The 22,979-nt window shown below is 39.9% G+C and overlaps 1 protein-coding gene across 3 annotated transcripts in view; it reads left to right on the top strand.

Annotated features, from left to right (window-relative positions):
• Positions 1-1,368: 1,368 nt before the first annotated feature.
• Positions 1,369-22,979, top strand: part of VPS41 (VPS41 subunit of HOPS complex) — a 218,056-nt gene continuing 196,445 nt past the window's right edge. Inside the window, exons 1-2 of one of the 3 annotated variants that reach the window (XM_025853045.2) lie at positions 1,369-1,426; positions 10,485-10,523. In XM_025853045.2, coding sequence (XP_025708830.1) covers positions 1,406-1,426; positions 10,485-10,523 — 60 coding nt within the window. In that variant the 5' untranslated portion in view covers positions 1,369-1,405. The other 2 variants (XM_025853046.2, XM_025853047.2) reach the window with 2 other exon arrangements.

Below are 22,979 nucleotides of genomic sequence, written 5' to 3'. Positions count from 1 at the left end.
AAAAAGACAAAATTACAGTTTGTTGAAAAATCAGAAAAGTAGAAGGGCTAGGCTTATTTCTTTTTCCTGTGGAGACTGAACCAAGGGCTTCCACATCTTTTTGGTCTGTATAAGTGTTCTTATAGGACTTGAAGTAATGGAACTTGAGAGCAGTGTTTGGGTTCGAGCTGCTTTGCAAGAGATCTTAGAAACTCTCAGATTAGAAAGGTCAAAACTTAGGGTACTTGGTGCTTGGCTATGGATACATAAAGGCCTTGAGTTGGTCTTTCATCATTCCTTTGTGACTGAGGGATCAGCAGACTGGGAGAGGGACCCCAGCAAGGGTTAGAGGAAGAGGGTTGAGCTAAGGCCGTTTAAACCCAGGGGAAAACACACGTGTCTCACATGAGGCCACGGGAATCATGGGTTGACCAGGCTACAGTTAGAGACCTCCTTTTATGATTTTCTTCTAGGTTACAGGAGGCCAAAGGGGCACTGGGCACCCACCACAAATAACAATTTCTGGTACTTTTTGCTAGTTATAGGCTCCTGGAGATGACTGGAAAGAAGAAAATGTCTGTTTTTGGACAAGATACCACAAATTTCTGAGGATTAGGAAGGAGAGTTCATAATGTCCAGAAACATGGAGAGGATGAAACAAATACAATGGTTTTACAGATTTTACCAAGGACAAATTTATATTCTACCTTAAATATTTAACTATAGAATAGATTCAATAAAAGTTTAACAGTTAATTTAATGAAACAACGGAGATTTGTTTTTTCAATTTCAATGTCCAGATGCCAAAAGAAGATGTCAACTTAAAGCAGCAAGCAGTACAAGCTAACCAAATATTTTTGAAGTATAAATTTTTATCTGGTTCTCCACAGCAAAGACTGACTTATGCTTATATTCACTTAATATATTTTTTAAAAAGGACAAGAACAGTTGTACAAGAAACAGCATTTGCTTATCACAGAGTCTTTGGCATTAGACACGGCCAAATTCGAGTCGTACTTCCGCCTCTCACAAGCTGTGTGACCTCTCAGCCATGGTGTTCTCCTCTATAAATGGGGAAAACACTAGGGACTGCTGGAAGGATTAAATGAGAAAATTCATGCAAAACTATAACCCCAGGGCCTGATATATAATAAATATTAATAACTAATATCATAATCATGGGACCAGTAAGAACAACAATAAAATAAATCATGGAATTAACAATGGTTCTCTTCAGATTCCACATGGCACAACTCCACTGAGCTTGGAGAGTCAGAAGCAGAGAGATCGAGGCCCAACAGCCTCACCCGCTGGAAAAGACGCGGGGCTCAGATGCTGCTGAAACTACATTTCCCAGCAGGCTCTGGGCCCCAGTGTCTCGGTTTCTCTCATTTCCGGGTCTGTCATGTGACTCCCCGGCGGCACCATGGCGGAAGCAGAAGAGCAGGTAAAGGCTGAAACTGCTAGGCGAAGGGGTGAGAGGTGAGGGTGAGGCGGTCGGGGCTTGGAGCGGAGCGTGCGGGGGTGCGGAGCTGTGGGAGGGCGAGGGAGGCTCACAGCCGGGCGGGCGGCTGGCGCAAGTCCATTTCGGGGAGCAGAGAGGCAAATGGGATGGCCGCTCTTGGAGGACACCGTGGGCGGGGTGGGGGGGGGAAGCGCTCCGACACACCCCCGGCGTTCGTGAGGCGGCCTTCCTTTGCCGCCGCTCTTGTGGCCTGTCCTCCGTGAAATTTTGGCTTGAAGGCAGCCTGGCTATCCCAGGGACTGACTGCCCTTGGGAAAGCGTAAGAGATGGCTTGAGTTTTGAGGCCAGGTGACTGAAATTTAAGTTCCTTTCCAGTCGGAGTTAAGGCAGTTAGAGTTGACTTGTAAAAGGGCTGGCTAGGAGAGAGTAGATGATGAGTTTTGTTTCGTACCTATTGTTTTTTAGGTAGAAAGCTAAGTCACCTATGGTGTGCAGCAGTGGTTAAGTGCGTTTGTTCTGGAGCAAAAATATCTAGGTTCCGGTGCTGGTTCTCTTTCTTAATATGTGACATTGGGCTAGTTATTTAACTTTAAATATAAGATGGAGATATAAGAGTAACGTTCTCAGAGTGGTTTAATGTAGAATAAGTTAGTACAACAGTTAAAGTGCTTAGTAAAAGTTGGAGCCAGTAAAAGTTACATGAGAGTATTTGTTGCTGGCAGGCCGAGCATCAGATGGCAAAGCCAGTCCACACTTGGCAATGAGGCGCTCGAGTTTGGAGAAGTTGTTAGTGATGGCAATATTTTCCTACAGGCAATAGTGGTCGTCAAACTGCATACAGTTTGTTGAAATGAAAAAGTGATATCAAGAAGATAGAAAAGTGCAGACAAAGGCCAGAATGTGAGGAAATACCTTATTTTTCCATTTCCAGGGTCATTTCAGGTTGTCAGTGTTTTTCCTTACAAATTAACAGGGTCATCAGTTTCCATAATTGCCTCTAAAAGGTGATTTATGATGAGCTGTACCATAACAAAAGTTTAGTTGATAATTTGTACCATTTGTAACATACTTCATTTACATAATGAAAATTTGCCCTTGGTACAGTTGATATATATTAGTAATTAAGAAATAAAGTAGAAATTTGGTTTGGGTGGTCATTGTGATAACAGAAGTGTTGCTACCAACCACTGAAGCCTTCCTTTTCCGATCCAGTCATTTCAAAGGAAAAATGCTCCTTAAGCACATGTAATTTCATGAGTCATTGCTAGGTTTGATGATAGTGGTGAGATTGGTTTTCACACTGTTGGTCTTTCAGGTTGAAATATGGCTTATTTGTAGTTTGATTTAAAAGCAAAAAGCCAAGATCTTAGCTACAAGGTAGTAGAAATGGAGAAAGTTGCTCTTAGTATTTGTTTACTACTGTTTTGTGTAGAAGAGAAGTTTGGCAAAGCTGTCTAATGTAAAAAGCATACATAGAATGTTATATAATAAGAATGCTTTGAACTTTTATAGCACTTTTCAGTGTAAACCCTTCATGTCACATTTGGTCCTCACAAAAGAATTCTGCATGGTAAATGTTTATTCTGATATATAAGTCAGGACAAGGCATCTCCCATGTTCCAGACCTTCTAATGGCTTCCCGTTGTGCTCTGAGGAAAAGCCAGACTCCTTTAGAATACCTGAGTTGTCCTATAGGACCTTGCCCCAGATGCTCCTTCTCCCTTTTCTGACTTCATTTTCCACTACTCTTCTCTGCTCCCCTTCTGTCACTGGGCATCAGCTATACGTGGCTTTCTTACTGTTCCTTCAACACGCTGGCATGGTTCTACCTCAGGGCCTTTGCTCATGCTGCTCCCCTCTTTTTTTTTTAGAATTTTTTAAATTATGTTATGTTAATCACCATACATTACATCATTAGTTTTTGATGTAGTGTTCCATGATTCATTGTTTGCGTATAACACCCAGTGCTCCATGCAGAACGTGCCCTCTTTAATACCCATCACCAGGCTAACCCATCCTCCCACCTCCCTCCCCTCTAGAACCCTCAGTTTGTTTTTCAGAGTCCATTGTCTCTCATGGTTCAGTCTCCCCCTCCGATTTCCACCCCTTCATTCTTCCCCTCCTGCTATCTTCTTCTTCTTTTTTTTTTAACATATGATGTATTATTTGTTTCAGAGGTACAGATCTGTGATTCAACAGTCTTGCACAATTCACAGCGCTCACCATAGCACATACCCTCCCCAGTGTCTATCACCCAGCCACCCCACATGCTGCTCCTTTTTTGACCCCAGATATCTATAGGGCTTTCTCCCTCAGTTCCTTCATGTCTTTGTCCAAGTGTTATCTTTTTCAGTGAGATCTTCTTTGATCATTCTTTGAAACCTCTTTCTTGCATTATTTTCCTCCTTAACACTTAATACTCATCACCATCTGACATACGGTGTTTTAAAATTTCTGTTTATTCTGTATGTTTTTGTGTTCATTTCTGTATATTCTCCCCATTAGAATGTAAGCTTCAGGATGGCAAGGATTTGTTCACTGCTGTTTGCCTGATACCTAGAATAGTGTCACAATATGTGTCAAATGATTGAATTTTACACATAAGCAAATGGAAATTCAGACAAAGTAACTTATTCAGGCTTGTATCTATAATAAACCTCCAGTTTTCTATCGCCAAAGCTCACAGTTTTTCACTAGAATACCCCATTCCATCTTTTAAAAAATACTTAAGAACTTAATTCTAATTATTTATTTATTATTATTATTTTTACTTTATGAATTAGAATGAGCCCTTATCACCTTAATAAGTGTCCTTCAAGTTGTAATTTCGCCTTTGACACTTTAACAGTCTGCATACAGTTAGAGTAGGCATTCATCCCCCATCAATATCATTCTCAAAAAGACCAATATTTTGTCAATTGCAGAAAGAAGCAAACATTCACCAAAAGTCCTGTTCATTTTTTAAAGCTAGTAAATAATTGTACCTATATAGTCTTTTATAGATTAAAAATGGTTAGGCTTTTCTCACCCTGCTTGATTTGTGCATTTCACAGTAAGGAAGCCATTAAAATCTGGCCTCTTGTATACAGTTCTTTGAAGGCTAAAAGTGCACAAAAGTGGAGTTAAATAAATTTGCTAATTGTTCTGTTCTGCCACTTTGAGACTTTTAGAAAATCTTGACATCATTTTTCCCCCCAGAACGCTTTAAGAACTGAGATGTGTGGGGCACCTGGGTGGCTCAGTCGTTGGGCGTCTGCCTTCGGCTCGGGTCATGATCCCGGGTCCTAGGATCGAGCCCCGCATCGGGCTCCCTGCTCAGCGGGAAGCCTGCCTCTCCCTCTCCCACTCCCCCTGCTTGTGATCCCTCTCTTGCTATGTCTCTCTCTGTCGAATAAATAAATAAATAAAATCTATTAAAAAAAAAAAGAACTGAGAGGTGTATTAAAATTAGCTACGATGACAGGTTAGGTCAGAGGAAGCTCTTTACCTTGGCACCGTGCACTGTAAATACAAGCAAGCAGCCCTTTGTGATGAGCAAGGCAAAACTAAATCTCTCCTCTTAACTTTTCTGAGCATTGTATTCTTTGGTGATTGTTTTTTCCCCCTTTAATTTTAGAAAGAACCAAAATAGTAAGATCTGTACTGAATTAACATAATGTGAAGTAGTTCATAGGCTCTCAAACTAGAAAATCACTTTTTTGGATATGATTGAACATTTTTTTGTCATTGGGAAATCTTTGTTTATGCTGAGAATGCTGAAGGTAGTTTGCAGAAATAACTACATATATATTTTATAGTTCACAGAAAGGACTAATACCTTACATTCTGCCTGGAAATCTTCTAACCAGCAGTTTTACTTAGCTTTAAAATGATTTATAGTTGACCTTCATTATCACAGATGCCCAACAGTATTTGTTCATACCTCTGTTATGGATAACATTCTGCTTGAAGTCTGGTTGGTTGTGTATTTGTCTTATCTCTAGTACAGATTGCTGAGTCCTCAAGAATAAGGACAGAGCTTACTCATGTCTGTATCTCTCACAAGGCTAGTGCTTTACAGGTATTAGGTGCTTAATAAAATGTTTAAATGAATTCATTAGGGGGAGAATAGCCTTCTGAATTGAAAATGTCAAATTATGAGTTAGAGGCAGTAGAATTCGTGTTGTTTTATCTTAACTTGAAACTTTTGAAAGTTACTAATTCAAATGTATTATAGATTACATTTCCTACATTTCGTACTCTGCCATCCCCCCAGGAACCAACCATCAGGGGACCTAGTCTATTAAAATATTTGATCAATCAGACCACCGATTCCTTAACAAGAGAGTAGAATTTCTTTTTTGAATTTTCCCTCTACATTTTAGAATTTGGGGAAATGTTATCCTTATCGTAGAGCATTTACTTATTATCAGATGGCAGTTCATGAGCACGTATACTCCCATGTGATTGTGCCCCATGTGTAAAATAAAAGTCAAACCAACAATTATTTGCCTCAGTTTTCTTGCCTGCAAGCTGGGGCATTTACTCTCCAGAACCCTTGTGAGTATGTAATGAGATAAAGTATGTTAAAGTGGCCAGCTCGAAGTGTCTTCTATGTCGGACAACAGTTTATTATCCAAACTTGGGCTTTGCTCAAGTATGCAGTATTCTATCTCTCTCTTTTTTTTTTTTTACAGTTTGATCAAGATCTTTTAAAAGCAACTTCACTAATAACTAAAGAAGAAACAAAGCCCTAAACCAGAGTTTGCTAAAACACAGGATCAGAGAAATTTTCAGGGGATCCACTCTTTACTGTCATGTAACTGAATTGTACTCACAGATTAGCTGGACGCGCTTATTGCCTTATGGGTTTTTCCTCTCTTTGTCTAGGCTGGCTGGCTTAAGGCCAGTGTCACCAGCTGATTATTCGTGGTCTCTCTAGTACCCCCGTTACCACCTTGGAGAGGGAGCGCTCCTCGGGTCTGGGGTTCTGTATTTCATGCAGCTCCCCATTGGCTGTTCAGTCATCCTTGCCTTTGTTTATTCTGGGAACTTGGTTCCCTCCTCAGTGTTTTTGTTACCAAATGCTTGTGATTCTGAGCACTTATTTAGACTTACTGCATCAGAATCTGAGGATGGGAACATGTGCCTGGGTATTAGCCAATTCCCTAAACTGAGTTTATGTGATTGTGATGCAAAAGTCAGATTTGGCACTGGGTCACTAGGTCACCTAGCTGGTCCCCTTTTCCACCCTGAGCAGACATCCAGGTTTTCCTTCCTTTGCAGACTCTAATGAGTGCGGTAGCTGAGCCTGTGGGTCTCAATGGGGTTGGTACCCTGAGTCTGCCCACTCTTGTCCACTCCCCAGGTACTCTTTCATCTTTCCTGCTCAACCAGCCTAGACCTGAGTGCCCCAAACTGGCCACAGCTTCTTTGAGCTTTTTGAAATGGAGGTATCGGTGATACAGGGTTATCAGATATGTGTCACACAAATATATCCTCTTATCTCTGCCTGTGTCCGACATTGGGATCTCTCTCACTCTGTCTTCCATTAAGCTTAGGTGTGTCACGCAGTCTTTTGGGAAGGAGAGAAGGTGGCAGTGCAGAGTTGAGTGTTTCAGGTCTATCTCCAAGCCAGGCTGATTTTCTGGGACCTGGCCTCTGCTCTGTTTCTTCATCCTGCAGACATCGGGCCGGCCTCCCTCAGATTCCAGCCTCCATTTCTCCCCCAAATTCTGCGCACCGCCCCCCAATAACAGTGTATAGATTCAAGAGGTCACATGTCAGGGCACCAGGATTGTTGGATACGTGATTGAATTTTTTTTAAAGATTTTATTTATTTATTTGAGAGACAGAATGAGAGACAGAGAGCATGAGAGGGAAGAGGGTCAGAGGGAGAAACAGATCCCCCGCTGAGCAGGGAACCTGATGCAGGACTCGATCCTGGGACTCCAGGATCATGACCCGAGCCGAAGGCAGTCACTTAACCAGCTGAGCCACCCAGGCGCCCTGGATATGTGATTGAATTTAAGGGATTGGTTTGCAAAAGAAGTTGTTGAGTTTAGCTTTCAGCTGTTGCCCAGATTTTGTCTAGCTCCACATTTGCATCACTCTGTGCCTTCTAGCTTATCATGTTTGCTTCAAACAGAACGGTGCATTTTTTTTATTGTGGTAAAATATAATATTTACCACTTTAACCATTGTTAAGTGTATGATTCAGTAGCATTAAATCCATTTGCATTTTTGTACAGCCATTACCACCATCCATCTCTAGAACTTTCCGTCATCACAGACTGAAATTCTGTACCCATTAAACACAAACCCCTCATTACTTCCCTCCCCAGCCCCTAGTCTATTCTATATTCTGCCTCATATAAGTGGAATCTACAATATGTGTCTGGTTTATTTCACTTAGAGAACAGCCCAGTTTTGTAACTTATATTTTCAGTATTTGAAGTTCTTTTTTTTTTTTTTAAGATTTTATTTTTCTATTTGAGAGAGAGAGAGAGCACGAGAGGGGGGAGGGTCAGAGGGAGAAACAGACTCCCTGCTGAGCAGGGAGCCCATTGTGGGACTCGATCCTGAGACTTCAGGATCATGACCTGAGCTGAAGGCAGTTGCTTAACCAACTGAGCCACCCAGGCACCCCCAGGATTTGAAGTTCTTTAAAAGATAGTGTGAAGTTAAAAAATGTTTGAAAACCACTGACTCTGAATTGTAACCTTCCTCACTGTTGAGCCTAGCTTTTGGATCCATCACTGAGACATTCACTTCCTGTCTTCTGGTTTGCCCCTCAGTCTCTAGAACATTAAGCAGGGGGGCTTACTGAGTGGCTGAAGCTAAGAAATAGCAGGCCAGGCTGATTCCTGAAGGCACTCATGCATTGCATTGGTAGGATTGTGGACAAAAGTGTGATTCTTTTTTCTTTTTTTTTTTTTTTTTTGAGGCCACAGCTACGTCGGGGAGTTTTGTGTGGGGGCCGGGGGTTAGTTTGAGAGTGTCTTGGAGTAAATATTCTCATTGATACCAGCAGCCACAGGAAGCTTCTCTGACAGCCTGGTTTTCCCCGAAGGCTCAGTTTTCTGAGAGCTGCATGCCTCATGGTGTCAGATTCTGGCACTGCATGCTTTTTGGTACAGAGCAAGAGTATAACTTGATTTTGAGTTTTTGGTTGAAATTGCTGGGTTGGGACTTACGCTTTTGTTTTAAAGAAGAACATAAATGGGACATTTGCCCTTTTCCCGCATGTGCCTATTTGAATGGATTTCAAATAAGAAAAAAAGTCCTTAGGTTTAATGGGATTTTTCTGGAAAGAGTAATCTGGTGTCCTTCTAGAGTTCTTGAGCTGGGGAATAGGAATCTAGGTGCAGGTCATTGGCATGATTATCAAAGCCTCGTTTTGCTGATGTTAGTAACTTAATATTCAGGAACAGTCAGTGACGGAAAGGGTGTCAGAAGTCATTAGGTTCAGCCTTTAAGCCTCGATGTTCTTACCTCAAGGGTCATTAGGAAATTCTAAGATGCTGGTGCAAAGCATTTAGCATTGTGGGGATATATATAATAGATCTTCAGTAAAGATGTCAGAATAGTGACTGTTAATAATAAATGGAGTGTGTCCAGAAGAGAAGGATCAGGATGGTAAGTGGACAAGAACTAGGATCTGGGGATGGTTAGCACAGAGGAAAAACAATTTAGAAGGGCAGGCATGCTACGTGTCATTAACTCCTTGGAGAACTGTCAAGTAGTAGAAGAATTGGATTTTTTGTGTGTCTTATTGGTGCTAAGAACAAAAGTTACTGTGGAGAGAGTGTAGCTCCAAATTAATAAGAATTTTCTAATACTTAGAAGAGCATTCAAACTAAATAGGCCACTTTGGGATTTAGAGCAGATTCTTGGGTTCATCGTGGGTAATGATACAACAACAATGAGCTTCTTAAGTACAGGTAACATTCATCCCCATTTTACAGATGGCCTTTCAGAGCAGGAACTGTATTGTCCACAAGGCCGTTCCACAGGCTGCCTGTCACCTGCCCGGTTCTTTCTAATTTTCCATGAATGAAATTAAAATGTTTTCAAACACCAGATTTGTGTTTATCCTGCTATACAGCTTGCACCGAGTAATATATGCATCTAACTTGCTTTAAAATATTTATTTTTTTTCTTGAAAAATATTAGTTACATCTAAAATGTCCTTGCCCCATTTTTTTTGTTCTTTATCTCATGGATTGTTGTAAAATGCTTACATTCAGTGTCAGCATATTAGTTGTAACCTTTTACTGCTATTGATATCTATAAGTACGTTAAGTAAATCTTCATTTTGCTGACCTCTTTGAGGATGCGTGGCATCAGCAGATTCTCTCTTTCAGTGGACAGGTGAGAGATTAGCAGGATCAAGTCAATTTTTCCCTTTTTGCTTTGTTTTCTCCAGAGCAGCAAGATTCATTGTCTAGCAAGGGGGAAACTGTGTTAAATGGCAGAATTTGTCTTCTGGTTAATGGTTTAAAGAGTGAATGTAAATTATAGAGCATGTTTGCACAATGTCTGTTAGGTACCATTTTAGGGGAATTCTTTTATAAAAAGCTGTTTAAGCAAGACAATCATTTTGACTTCACCAGATTAATAAGCACAGTGATTAATAGCACAAGGGCTTTTCAGTATAAAAATTGGCTTACAGATAATTTGAGATGGCAGTTTCCTCTTCCCTTCCAAGATCAGTAAGCCTGCTCTGCCAGACCCATTTCCATTTTTAGCGAAGGAAAGAGCCTTCTGTATACTCACATGACAGTTCCTGGGGCCATTCGTTAACCTGCTGACCACTCAAGGGAGGTCAGCAGGAGCCGGGGGTCTGAGTGGCCCCAGAGTAACCATCTCAATCCTGCCAGATGTGGAAAGTTGTGGGAGGCCTATGAGAGTCACACCATGTGGAGTCCTTTAAACTGTAGTTGCAAATTAGTTCCCAGAAAAGGCAGGTGGGTGTTCGTGGTGGGGATGTGGTAACTCTTTTCCCTTATTTTATTCTTTTGTCATCCTTCTGACCATTTCCCCCCTCTGTGCTTTGTAGGAAACCGAGTCTCTTGAAGAATCTACAGATGAGTCTGAGGTAAGATGGTCGTTTGGGAGCCTGAGGATTTCTTGCTCACCATGTCATCTTGACCTTGTTCTGCCTTGTTAAATGTGACATTGCTGGGGCCTGGGGTCGTAAAGTAGGGCCATAGGTGATTGAGCCTTGGGGAAGAACGTGACAGTTGTCTTTAAAAATGTTAAATGGATTGACTTAAATAAACAGGAAAAGGAATGCTTTCTCCTGATCTTGAATAGTAATTTAACTTGAAGTGTGTTGGCAGTGGGAAATTTGATGCAAAGTTGTACAGACTAATCTTGACACAGAAAATGTATTATCTTAGGGACCCCTCGGTAGCTCAGTTGGTTGAGCATCTGACTCTTGATTTCAGCTCAGGTCATGATCTCAAGCCCAAGTTGGGCTCCCCACCGGGTGTGGAGCCTGCTTAAGATTTTCTCTCTCTCCCTCTGCCCCTTCCCCCTCTGCCACCCTTGCGTGGGCTCTTTCTCTCTTTCATAAATAAATAATAAATAAATAAATAAATTTTAAAACAACCACTGTAGGTTCTGCAATATTTATTCTTTCTTCATTCTTTTAATGACTATGACATGCTCACTGGTGTAATTTCTAAATCATTGAAATTATAGTTTATTTCATAAAATAAGAAGGAAAGTAAATACCTGAAAAACTATTAAGGAGCTAAGTTGTGCTAAAGATTATACTTTAAGGAGAATAAAGTAATATATAAGGGTGGGCTTTTAAAAAATTTTTTTCTTTTCAAGAGTATGCATAAGGTACAAGTTTAACACAAATTAGTGAACTTATAATTTTATGGATGGACTAATAATGATAATTATATTTTTTCCTTTTATTCATTTAGCTCAGAGGGATGAAAAAATATCTATGATAACCTGCTGGAAATTCACACCAATGTGACTATAACCAGGATAGTCTATAAATTTAGGTTGATATTGCATATAGTTATTATATGGATTTTGTTTGCTTTTTCAGGGAAAAGATGGGCTTAAACATATTCATCTAGAGAACATCTTATATATTATGCTGTTACGCATTTGCAGTTTGGCTGTAGAGGCGTGGCTCCTGATATTTGTACTGCTGAGGACTTCTGAGCCTCTCTTTGGGGCTCCTGATAAGGCACTACAGAGTTTGCTTATGGATACGGTATAATACGTGTTGATGTTTAATCAAATACTGAAAAGAGTTTAGCTTACCATTCTCATTTTTGGAGATTTCTGGGTAACCATATTCTCAGAATCACTGGTATAGAATTCTGCAGTGTTGGAATCCTGTCCAAGAATTTCATTTCAGAGGTGAGGAGGATGTTGGCAGCCACCTAAATAAATCTTTCCACACATCCTTCAGATACTAGACAGATCCATAAGGAGAGCAAACAAAAGACACATAACTCATGCCTCCAACGTAATCAGGAAGCAGGGTGTGCTGTAAGCTTCAGTATAAGTGGGGAAATACATATCCAAAACCACTTATTAAAAGAAACGCACTTCATTGACCCATGTAACTAAGAGACCTAGTAAACCATTTAAATACCTCATCCCCTTCATAGGAGCACCTCTTGTTGCTGTCCAGGCAATATGAGACTTGTAAAATTGAACTGAAATGGCAGGGAGCATCCATTCCAAAAAATGTAGTAAGAAAATCAAGTGAGAACCAAACATTTTCAGCCAAAACGAGCAGCAGCATAGCACTGCATCATGAATTGAATGTCTTTAAACGAGCATTCTACCAGAAATTTTTAAAACTCAGAATAGAAATGGACAAAAAACTAGGAAGGGAGGAAATAAGAGTTGACCACTCAGGAAAGAAATTAAAGGAAAAGATCGTTCTTTTAAAATTGAAGAAACCGAGACCCCAAAGGTGACCTGACTGTCTAACATCAGACAGCTGGTTCACGGGAGACAAGTTCACACTCTAGCCCCCAGATCTGGGCTCTTTCCATCATTTTGCCTCCTGGCTCTGGTGTCTTCTGCGTCAGCCGGGACTGAGGGACCATGGCGATGGGTCTTCATATTCAGCTGTACTTTGTACCTGCTGTGTGGCCGTGGGCATAACACCCAGCTCCTGTGTTCCTCAGATCCCTCACGTGGTTCCTGTGTGTGGTTGTGCTGAGGGTTAGGTAAGATTGCCGTTTGCGAAGCCTCTTGTATGGTGCCTAGCACGTGGGAAGCCCTCCATGAAAGCTAGTGGTCCTTAGCCTGTATTTTAGAAGTAGTGCTGGTGCTTCTCTTGAAGCTTCAGCTGCGAGGCTTGGAGAGAATCCCCAAACTCTGGGACCCAGAGCAGCTCCTCTCCCAGATAGTACAGCTTCTAATGGGTTCATGGGCCAACAAAGGAGTCAGGCTGGTGATAGGCCAAGTTTGGGCTTTTAAGTATAGTGAGTCGGTTTATAATCTAATCTTTGGAGCTGTTTGTCCTGGTGTCTCAGTTTGAATCACTTTCCAGATCCAGGATCGAGATTGTGAGACATTGTTCTGTTGCCAAAGAACCTTTATTTTTCCTTTTTCTCTTCTTCCTCTATCACCCCAGTAGGTTTTGCACTGTTAATTCGGCTTTTACAGGGCAGGCATTTCCTTCATGTACTTCTGCCTCTTTATTCAAGTGCTCAAATAGTTTCCATTTCTGCAAACAACAATTGTAACAATTTATCTGCTCCCTTATGAAATGCTGCATTTCTTATAGACTGGGCTTTTATACTGGGAAGGCCCTAGCATTAGGTTATTCTGAAATTCTTTTTAAAATTTTTAAATTCATTTTTAATTAAAAGTTTTTTAATTGTGGTAAAATACACATAACATAGAATTTGCCATCTTGGGGCACCTGAGTGGCTCAGTCAGTTAAGCGTCTAACTCTTGATTTCGGTCATGAGATCAAGCCCTGTGTTGGGCTTATGCTCAGTGTGAAGTCTGCTTGAAATTCTCTCTCCCCATCTCCCCACCGTTCGAGCTCTCTAAATAAATAAATCGAGCTTTCTAAATAAATAAACAAATAAAATCTTAAAAAAAACTTGCTATCTTACCATTTTTAAGTGTATAGTTTACTATTAAGTACATTCGCATTGCTGAGCAGCCTACCTCCAGAACTTCTTCATCTTACAAAACTGAAACTCCGTGCCCATCAAATTACAGCTCCCCATTGTTTTTCCCCCCACCCCCTGGCAACCACCCTTCTACTTTCTGTGTCTGAATCTGACTGCTCTAGATACCTCATATAAGTGGAATCTTACAGTATTGGTCTTTTTGGAACTGGCTTATTTCATTAAGCAGCATGCCCTCAAGGTTCATCTGTTTTGTTGCATGTGTCAGAGAATTTCCTTCCTCTTTAAGGCTGAATAATATTCCCCGGTATGTCCATACCACATTTTACCTGTTCATCCACTGATGGATACGACGCTTGAGTTGCATTTACCTTTTGACTTTTGTGAACAATGTTGCAATGAACATGAGTTTAAAAAATATCTCTTTGAGACAACTGTTTTTAATTCTTTTGGATATGTACCCCAAAGTGGAATTGCTGGATCACATGGTAATTCCATTTTTAATTTCTTGAGGAGCCGCTATACCATTTTCCATAGAGACTGCACCACTTTATGTTCCAGGGGTTCTGATTTCTCCATATCTGTGCCAACACATGTTTTTTCTCTTTTTCTGTTTGTTTGTTTTTATAGTAACCTTCTTGACAGGTGTGAGGTGATATTGTGGTTTTCATTCATTTTCCTAGTGTTTATGTGATATCAAACATCTCTTCATAAGCTTGTTGGCTATTTGCATATTTTCTTTGAAGAAATGTCTATTCAAGTCCTTTGCCCCTTTTTTTTTTAAGATTTTATTTATTTATTTGACAGAGAGACAGCGAGAGAGGGAACACAAGCAGGGGGAGTGGAAGAGGGAGAAGCAGGCTTCCCGGTGAGCAGGGAGCCCAACGCGGGGCTCGATCCCAGGACCCTGGGATCATGACCTGAGCCGAAGGCAGACGCTTAACGACTGAGCCACCCAGGCGCCCCCTTTGCCCATTTTTAAATCATGTTGTTTTGTTTTTTGTTGTTGAGTTGAGGAGTTCTTTATATATTCTGGATGTTAGTCCTTATCAGATCAAGATGGATGGATGGATGGATAGATAGATAAAGATAGAGATATACCTATTGTATTTATGTGTAACTCAACAACTTGTGAATAGGATAGATGGATAGATGGATTGACATATAGATACAGATCTATAGAGTTGTGATTTAACTATATATAAAGAATATAAATAATGTAATGTATAAAGAATATATCTGTCTCTCTATATATCCCTATTCATTTATACAGTTTGCAATATTTGAATAATTTCTCCCATTCCATAGGTTGCCTTTTCACTGTTGAGTGTATTCTTTGATGCATAGAAGTTTTAAAATTTTGATGTAGTAGAGTTTATTTTTGCTTTTCTCCCTGTATCTTGGTGTCATATCGAAGAAATCATTGCCAGGTCCTGTGTCATTGAAGTTTTTCCCTTATGGTTTCTTCCAGATTCTCATTTTATGTGTTCAAGAAAGGAATATTAACTGCTCAAAATTGTCTGTGTTTTCTTCATTATTCTTGAAACCTGTAACCAAACGAAATGAGATTGCCGGGTGTAGTATAATTAATGTAATCGACAGTGGTGTATATGTCAGCATGTAAAACTTTTGAGAATTTTAAGTTGACTTTGCAGTTAAAGTAGAAATTCAGGGGCATCTGGGTGGCTCAGTTGGTTGAGTGGCTGCCTCCGGTTCAGGTCATGATCCCAGGGTCCTGGGATTGAGCCCTGCTGAGCAGGTAGCCTGCTTCTCCTTTCCCTCTGCTGGCCTGCCGCTCCCCCTGCTTGTGCTCTCTTTCACTCTATCTCTCTCTCTCTCTCTGTGTGTCAAATAAATAAATAAAAGTTTTTTAAAAAAGTAGAAATTCAAAACTGTATTAACAACCAAGAGAGTAAGTATGTTATTTAATAGGTCACATAGTTAAGGGTCTTGCCTTCATGTTAATACCAAATGAGTTGTGACAAATTTTATAGGATAACTAAAGTGTTCTTTGCCTCTACTATTTTTTGTTTCTAATATATAATCCACTGTGTATTCCACCTTGATATGACAAGCCAGACTGTTTCTTAAATGGTGTTTTACTCTTGAAAAGCATAACATAGAAGTATGTGTTCCAAAGAACTTCATTCCCATCTTGAAGCTCTAAGCTGCTGTCAGCACTTGGGGATGATTGGTATGGTATGGGTGGTGGCAGAGTGCTGCAGGAGCCCAGAGGAGTGGCTGATTAGTCAGGAATGGCTTCGTTTGGAGTCGTCAAGAGTTAAATATGGAAGATGAATCTAGGCAGAGGCTGGGCGAGAGTCTTTGGGAAGAGACTGAGTGATGAAAGTGCATGCACGTTCGGCCATCCAGCTGGGAGGCGCTTGGTGTGGCTGGAATGTGGAGGAAGGTGGGGAAATGAGGCTGGACAAGGAAGCTAGGGTGAGGTTGTAGAGCTACTCGTGTGTCAAACCAGACAGTTTGGACTTGATCTAATGGATACTGGGGAGCCAGCGAAAGCCTTGATTGTTGGGGGTGGGGCTAGGGGTTGGTGACAGATGAACTGGAAGGAGAAACTCATGGCAGGAAGCTCTAGTGCAAATGCCTAAAGAGATAACAGGGATGTAGGGGTCTGGGCTAGGCAGGAGCAGAAGACAAAGAGGAAATGCTTCGCAAGTTCAGTCAAGAGGAACCGTGGGATAGTATGTGAGACGAACTCGGTAGGGGAGTCAAGAGGATTCCAAAGCATCTAGCTCAGCTGCGTTGTAAGAGATTGAGTAAACTCCACTCTTAGGCAGTTAAAGGGAAAAGACGTTTTAAACCTGAAGTTGATATCTCTATATTCAATTTTTTCCTTTGAAGTGGTACTTTTTTAGTCCATTGGTGACTCCTTTTATAATGGTTTTGATTAGGCTGAAACAAATAATATGCTTTCATATTAAATATGTTTTTAAAGAAAAGCAAATGATCAAGCTAATGTCTGGGATTTTATTTTTTAAAATCCTACAAGTTACTTGCTTTAGAGGAGCTTCTGAGCTCTCTTTGGAGCAAAGATGGTGTAGTGGAATGAGCAGTGTTCAGACTATTTTGATAATGAAGATTATTACAAAAACAAACACATTTAGTGTAGGAAACAGCAGTTGGCACTTTAGATATATTCACTAGCCCAAGTTTTGGCCATGATTATTGGTTCTATTTTACAGGGGAAGAAACAGACTTAGAGTGTTTAGGTGACTGCCAGGGTCACCCGCTGGTAAATGCATTAGAATCCCGCAGTCGAACTCCAGAGCCTGGTCTTCTACCGTGTGCTTACACTGCCTCCAACTTCCCTGTGACCTCTCTAATTTTATTCCAGACTCTTCCTCTGTGTGCCTTCGTAGAATTGGACAAGATTAAAAAAAAAATTCTCCCTTGTAACTCCTGCCTATGTATAAAATGATATTTTGGCTGATGTTACAGATTGTGGCTTGTTCAACGAGTAGAAAAATATCAAATTCAGAATTTTTGAACTTTACCTTCTCTAGAGAATAGAGAATTGTCTTGCTAATTTATGGATAACAGTGATAATTATAATAAACTCATGTTTTGCCATAAAAGAATGTTATTTATTTAGAAAATAATTATAGGGGCTCCTGGGTGGCTCAGTTGGTTAGGCAACTGCCTTCGGCTCAGGCCATGATCCTGGAGTCCCTGGATCGAGTCCCGCATCGGGCTCCCTGCTCAGCGAGGAGCCTGCTTCTTCCTCTAACCCTCCCCCTTCTCATGTACCCTCTCTCTCTCTCTCATTCTCGCTCTCTCAAATAAATAAATCTTTAAAAAAATAATTATAAACATTTATAAAAATATTAAATAAATGCTAGTTACTAAGTTATATCCCCTTCGAAAAGTGCATCCATCTTTGTGTGTTGGAATTTAGCTGCAAGAGTGTTCATTGCAACTTTGTTTATAATATAAAAATTTGGAAACAAGCTAAACATCCAGAAAGAAATTGTATTATCTTTATAATTGATAAAAGCATTTTACAGAAATGTCCCTGAGAGCCAAGGCTGGCAAGCTGTTGCTGTGAAGGTCTACACAGTAAATATTTAAAGCCTTGCAGACAGAGAGCCAGTATTGAGGATATTATATAGATATGTAACCATATAAAAATGTAAAAACCTGGTCGAAAGCTGTATAAAAACAGGCATCTGGCTAGATGGGCTGGTTGTAGTTTACTGATTCCTGATTTGGGGTATAATTTTTTTCCACCCTCCCAAGTCCTCATGTAAGCATAGAAAAAACAGCAGGACCATAGTGTCACTGGGTTATGTGATTCTTACTTTATTTACCATCATCTGCCTTCATTTTCCAAGTTTTTACAAATATGAATACTTAACATACTTAGCAAAACAATGCAATTATTATTTTTTTAACAAAACACATTCATCTCTGTACATATTCTTGTAGTCTTTTGTCTCAGTGTTGCAGAACTTTTGGGTTGTAAAGCAGTGGGACTCAAAATGAGACTGCATGTCTTTCCCTACCTCACACTCAAACGAGGGAGTTAGGGAAAAGGTTTGGTTTATTTCTTGCTCTCTTTATTTCAGCCAAGATTTTACATAAAGCAGAAATTGTTTTTAACTCTAGTAGACATTTTTCTTAAGATTTTTTTTAAAGTTTTAAATATTGAGAGAAGTGTAGAATCACATGCACTTGTAAGAAATAACAGAGATTCTCTATACCCTTCACTAGTTCCCAGAGGGTAAATCTTGCATCACTCTGGTGCAACATCACAACCAGGAAATCAATATTGATAACAATCCAGAGACCTGACTCAGATTTCACAGGTTTTACACGTGCTTATTTGTGCATGTGTGCGTACATGTGTTCGTTCTGTGCACTTTTGTCTCATGTGAAGAGTAACATGACCGCGACGGTGGTCAAGGTGCAGAACTGTTCACCACTAGGTTCCCTTTTATAGTCACAGCCACTCCCTCCCCAGCTGCCCCCCCACCCCCCGCCCAGCTCTGCCATCTGTTCTCCTTCTCCATAATTTTGTCATTTGGAGCACATTATATGAATCGAACCATAAGGTATGTAACCTTTTCAGATTGGCTTTTTCTACTTTGCCAGTTTGTCTTTTAATTGGTGTGGTTAGATCATTCACATTTAAGGTAATTATTGACATGTTAGGGCTTAAGTCTGCCATCTTTTTGCTGTTTCCTCAGCTTTTCATTTCTCTTGTTTCTCATTTCTTCCCTTTCTGTGAGTTAATTGGACTTTTTTTTAAGGTTCTATCTTAAAACTTATTCATAGTTTTTTTTTAAGTGTATTACTTTGTATGATTTTCTTAATGTTGTTCTAGGTATTAAAATATGCATCTGTAACATATCAGTCTACTGGTATCCATGATATTTTACCACCTACCACTTCTGGTCAAGTATAAAAACCTTACTTTCATTTATGTCCCTCTCTTGTTCCCACTTTTTAAGCACAGTTGTCTTAATATTTACATTCATTTAACACCACAACAGAGTTGGTATTAAACTTTTTGCTTCAACTATCAAATATTATCTTAAAAACTCATAATTTACTATATTTATCCCTATTTTCACCCATTCCTTTGTTCATTTTAATGTTCTAAGCCTTCTGTTATCTTCTATCTTTTGGGCTTTCTATTTAGAAAACTTTTTTGACCTTTAGGTGTCAGTGTGCAAGCCACAAATTCTCTTGTGTTTCTTTATCTGAGAATGTCTTTATTTCCCATTCATTTTTGAGGGATATTTTCACCAAATATAGCTTTTGTGGTTGACAGTTCTTTTCTTTCAGAACTTGAGAAATGTTCTGCCATTTTCTTCTGGCCTCTGTCATTTCAAATGACAGATGTGTTGTCCTTGATGCTTCTCCGTAAATAATGTGTCCTGTTTCCCTGGCTGCTTTCAAGATTTTTTTTTTTTTTTTTGCCTTAGTTTCCAGAAGTTCATTTATGATTATGATGTCTCTTGGTGTGGATTTCTTTGATTTATCTTAACTGGAGTTTGCTCAGCTTCTTCAATCTGTAGGATTGTGTCCTTTACCAACTTTGGAAAGTTTTCAGCCATTATTTCTTTGAATACTTTTTCAGTTCCACTCTCTCTTCTCCTTCTGGGACTTGAGTCATTTGAATGTTATCCCTTTTGTTATTGTTCCGCAGGTCCTTGAGACTCTGTTCATGTTTTTCAGTCAGTTTTCTGTCTTGTTCAGGTTGGGTAAATTCTATGGATCTGTTCTCAAGTTCATTGTTTATGTTCTCTCTCATATCCACTGTACAGTTGAGCCCATCCACTAAGTTATTTCTTTTGGTTATTTTATTTGCCAGTTCTAAAGGTTCCGTTTTTTTTTTTTTTTTTAACTTCTGGTTTTTTGCTGAGATATCCTATTATTTCATTTGTTTCAAGAGAATTTATTATTGCTTATTGAAGCACTTTTATGATGGCTGCTTTAAAATCCTTGCCAGGTAATTCGAACATCTGATTCATTTCATATAATACACATTTTAATGAAGACAGTATTTAAATCATGAAGCATCAGTTTAATTTTTTCAGGTCCATTTACTCTGTGCCCTGTGTTGTGCTGAGTGCTTTGCATGGATTATTTCATTTAAGATGAACCACAATCCTATCAGGTACTATAGTAGGCAGGAGAGGTCGGCTGTGCTACAGTAACAGTTCCAAAATTGTCACAGCTTAACACAACACAGACTTATTTCTGAGTGTCATCAGTGGTGCAGAGAGAAGAAGTTGTGGCATAGAAATGTCATCATTTTCCATAGGGTCTTTCCTGTTAATGGACCAGAAACTATGCTGTGGCGTACTTTGGCCATAGAGCTGGAATCTGAAGCAGCTCTGCTTTGTGGAGAGATGTATTTTCTTAAACCTGGCTTACTTTGAATAGGTTCTTGGTGTATTATTTATTCAGAAGTATATTCCATCTTTTCTTCAAAGAGTTTAGTGTGCCACACAAAGAGCTTTGCAGTAGAAGCCTCAGATGGTTAGCCTAGCATTTCAAGATGAAACTTGCACAGCAAAGAGAGAAATAAGGGAAACCATCAGGCTAAGGAGGGGGCGGCAAGGAAAGAGAAGAGCACCTAATGAAACAGAGGTAGTGAGTGTGCTCCGTACCAAGTGAGCGTTCCAGCAAACGCAACTCAGTAGCTAAACTAAAGCTCAGTCTGCCAGTAGTATGTTCCTTTGAAGTGAAGGTCGCATGTAAATCACCGTACCCTGGGCCTGAGCCTGGGCCTGGCATGTAATAGCAGTTAATTAGTGTCATTGCTGTTTTTCTTTTTGCTACCATTATTTATAAATGTGCCTCCTAAAGAGATGCCCGTTCACGTCTGGCTCACTTCTTGCAGATATCATGATCAGAATGCCTTGAATATGTTAGCTATATTAATTTTAATAAGTGGATGGACAAGTAGCTCAACCTATTTAAAATAAACCTACATGCAATTTATGTTAAATGAGAAATGAATATTAAAATAAAATGCAGCTTCTGGATGCATCAGCCACCAGGATTGTTCTTTTTCAATTTTGTTAAAATGAAAACCAGTCATTGTGAGAAATCAGGAGATAGCTTTTTTTTTAATCAGAAAATGCATCACACAAAAATTATTTATTTATCTTTTCTGGTGGGTAGAACATTGTGAATCATTTATTGAAACTTAAATTGATTTTTTACATGTATTAATTTTAATAAACAAATTTAGAGCAACTAGTGACTAAAATGGTAATGTACCTTGTTATGAGATTGATTGCTGAGAAAAATGGAGCATGGGGTTATAATATATCCTTCCAAATAGCCTTTGGTTCAAAAATTTGCTCTTTCATTTAATGAGCTATTAATATTAACAGGTTTTGCTGATTATTGCATCACCCAGGCATGGATAAACAGTCTCTTTGAAGCATATATTATAAAAATTATATGTTTGGAAACTGAGTAGAAACTTTCTGAATGCAAATACAGATTTGTGAACCTGTATTTCTGCCATTTGTTAGAGATTGAAAAGATGAACATGACTCTGGTATGACATATCTTTGAACAGAATTTATAATTTCACTACCTAGGAGAGAAATTATTTTAGGCAGTCCAAGGTGGACTGATTGATCATTTTATTTATTTGGCAAATATTTATCGAGTGCTTTTATCTTCTGGGTGCTGGGCTATACCAGTCTTTGATGAAGGAGGCAGACAGTAAACAAAAACTTACATATTTGGTGGTAATAAATGTTGTAGATAAAAATAACATTGGATTAAGGGACTCTGGAGCGGGCCGAGGTGCTGTTTCATCCCGGTGGTCAGGGAGGGCCTCTCTAATAAGATGACATTTGAGTAAATATATGGGAGAAAGGTCTTGTGGATAAAAGGAATAGCAAACACAATACCTTCAAGTAGGGTTGCTGGACGTCTTTGAGGATGCAAGTGGGGCTGAGTGTTAGGAAATGAAGTAGTGAGTGGCCAGAACACAGAGCCTATACATCAATTTATGGACTTGGTTTTTACTCTGAGTAAGATGGGAAGCCATTGGAGGCTGTGGTTTTAGTGAGAGCGCTCTGGATGCTGTTTGAATGAAGTCTTGGAGACAGCAAGTAGGAAGCAGCAAGACCAGTTAGGAGGCTTTGGCAGAGCTCTAGCTGGAGGTGATGAAGGATTTAGGGTAGTTTTTGAAATAGATCCAATAGATTTCTTGACTAGGACATGGGGGTGTAAATGAAAGAGAGGAATTAAGGGTGGAGTTGTGAACTGAGATAGGATAAGACTCTGGCTAGCACTGGTTTTGGTGCTTACACTGGGTAAGATGTTGGTGGTGGGATAAATCAGAAGTTCCATTTTGGCTATTTTAAGTTGGATATGTCAATTAGGCATCCAAGTGGAAATGTCAAGTATGTAGTTGGATAAAGAAGACTAGTGCATGGGCTGGAGATAATTTTGGGGGGGGGTGTGCGCCTGGGTGGCTCAGTTGGTTGAGTGTCCAGCTCTTGATTTCGGCTCAGGTCATGATCCCAGAGTCATGAGATCGAGCCCCACATTGGGCTTTGCACTCAATGTGGAGTCTGCTTGAGATTCTCTCTCCCCCTCTGCCTCTGTCCCACCCCCGCCTTACACGCCCTCTCTCTCTAAATAAATAAATTCTTTTTTTTAAATTTTTTTATTGTTATGTTAATCACCATATATTACATCATTAGTTTTTGGTGCAGTGTTCCATGATTCATTGTTTGTTCATAACACCCAGTGCTCCATGCAGAACGTGCCCTCCTCAATACCCATCACCAGGATAACCCATCCCCCTCCCCCCCTCCCCTCTAGAACCCTCAGTTTGTTTTTCAGAGTCCATCATCTCTCATGGTTCGTCTCCCCCTCTGACATACTCCCCTTTTCTTCCTCTCCTGTTATCTTCTTCTTTT

Source organism: Callorhinus ursinus, unplaced genomic scaffold (assembly GCF_003265705.2).
Source record: "Callorhinus ursinus isolate GAN/ISIS: 27379988/994484 unplaced genomic scaffold, GSC_fseal_2.0 scaffold73, whole genome shotgun sequence".
Taxonomy (NCBI): domain Eukaryota; kingdom Metazoa; phylum Chordata; class Mammalia; order Carnivora; family Otariidae; genus Callorhinus; species Callorhinus ursinus.
Note: the sequence above shows the minus strand (reverse complement) of the source record. Positions and strands in the feature narration are given on the sequence as shown.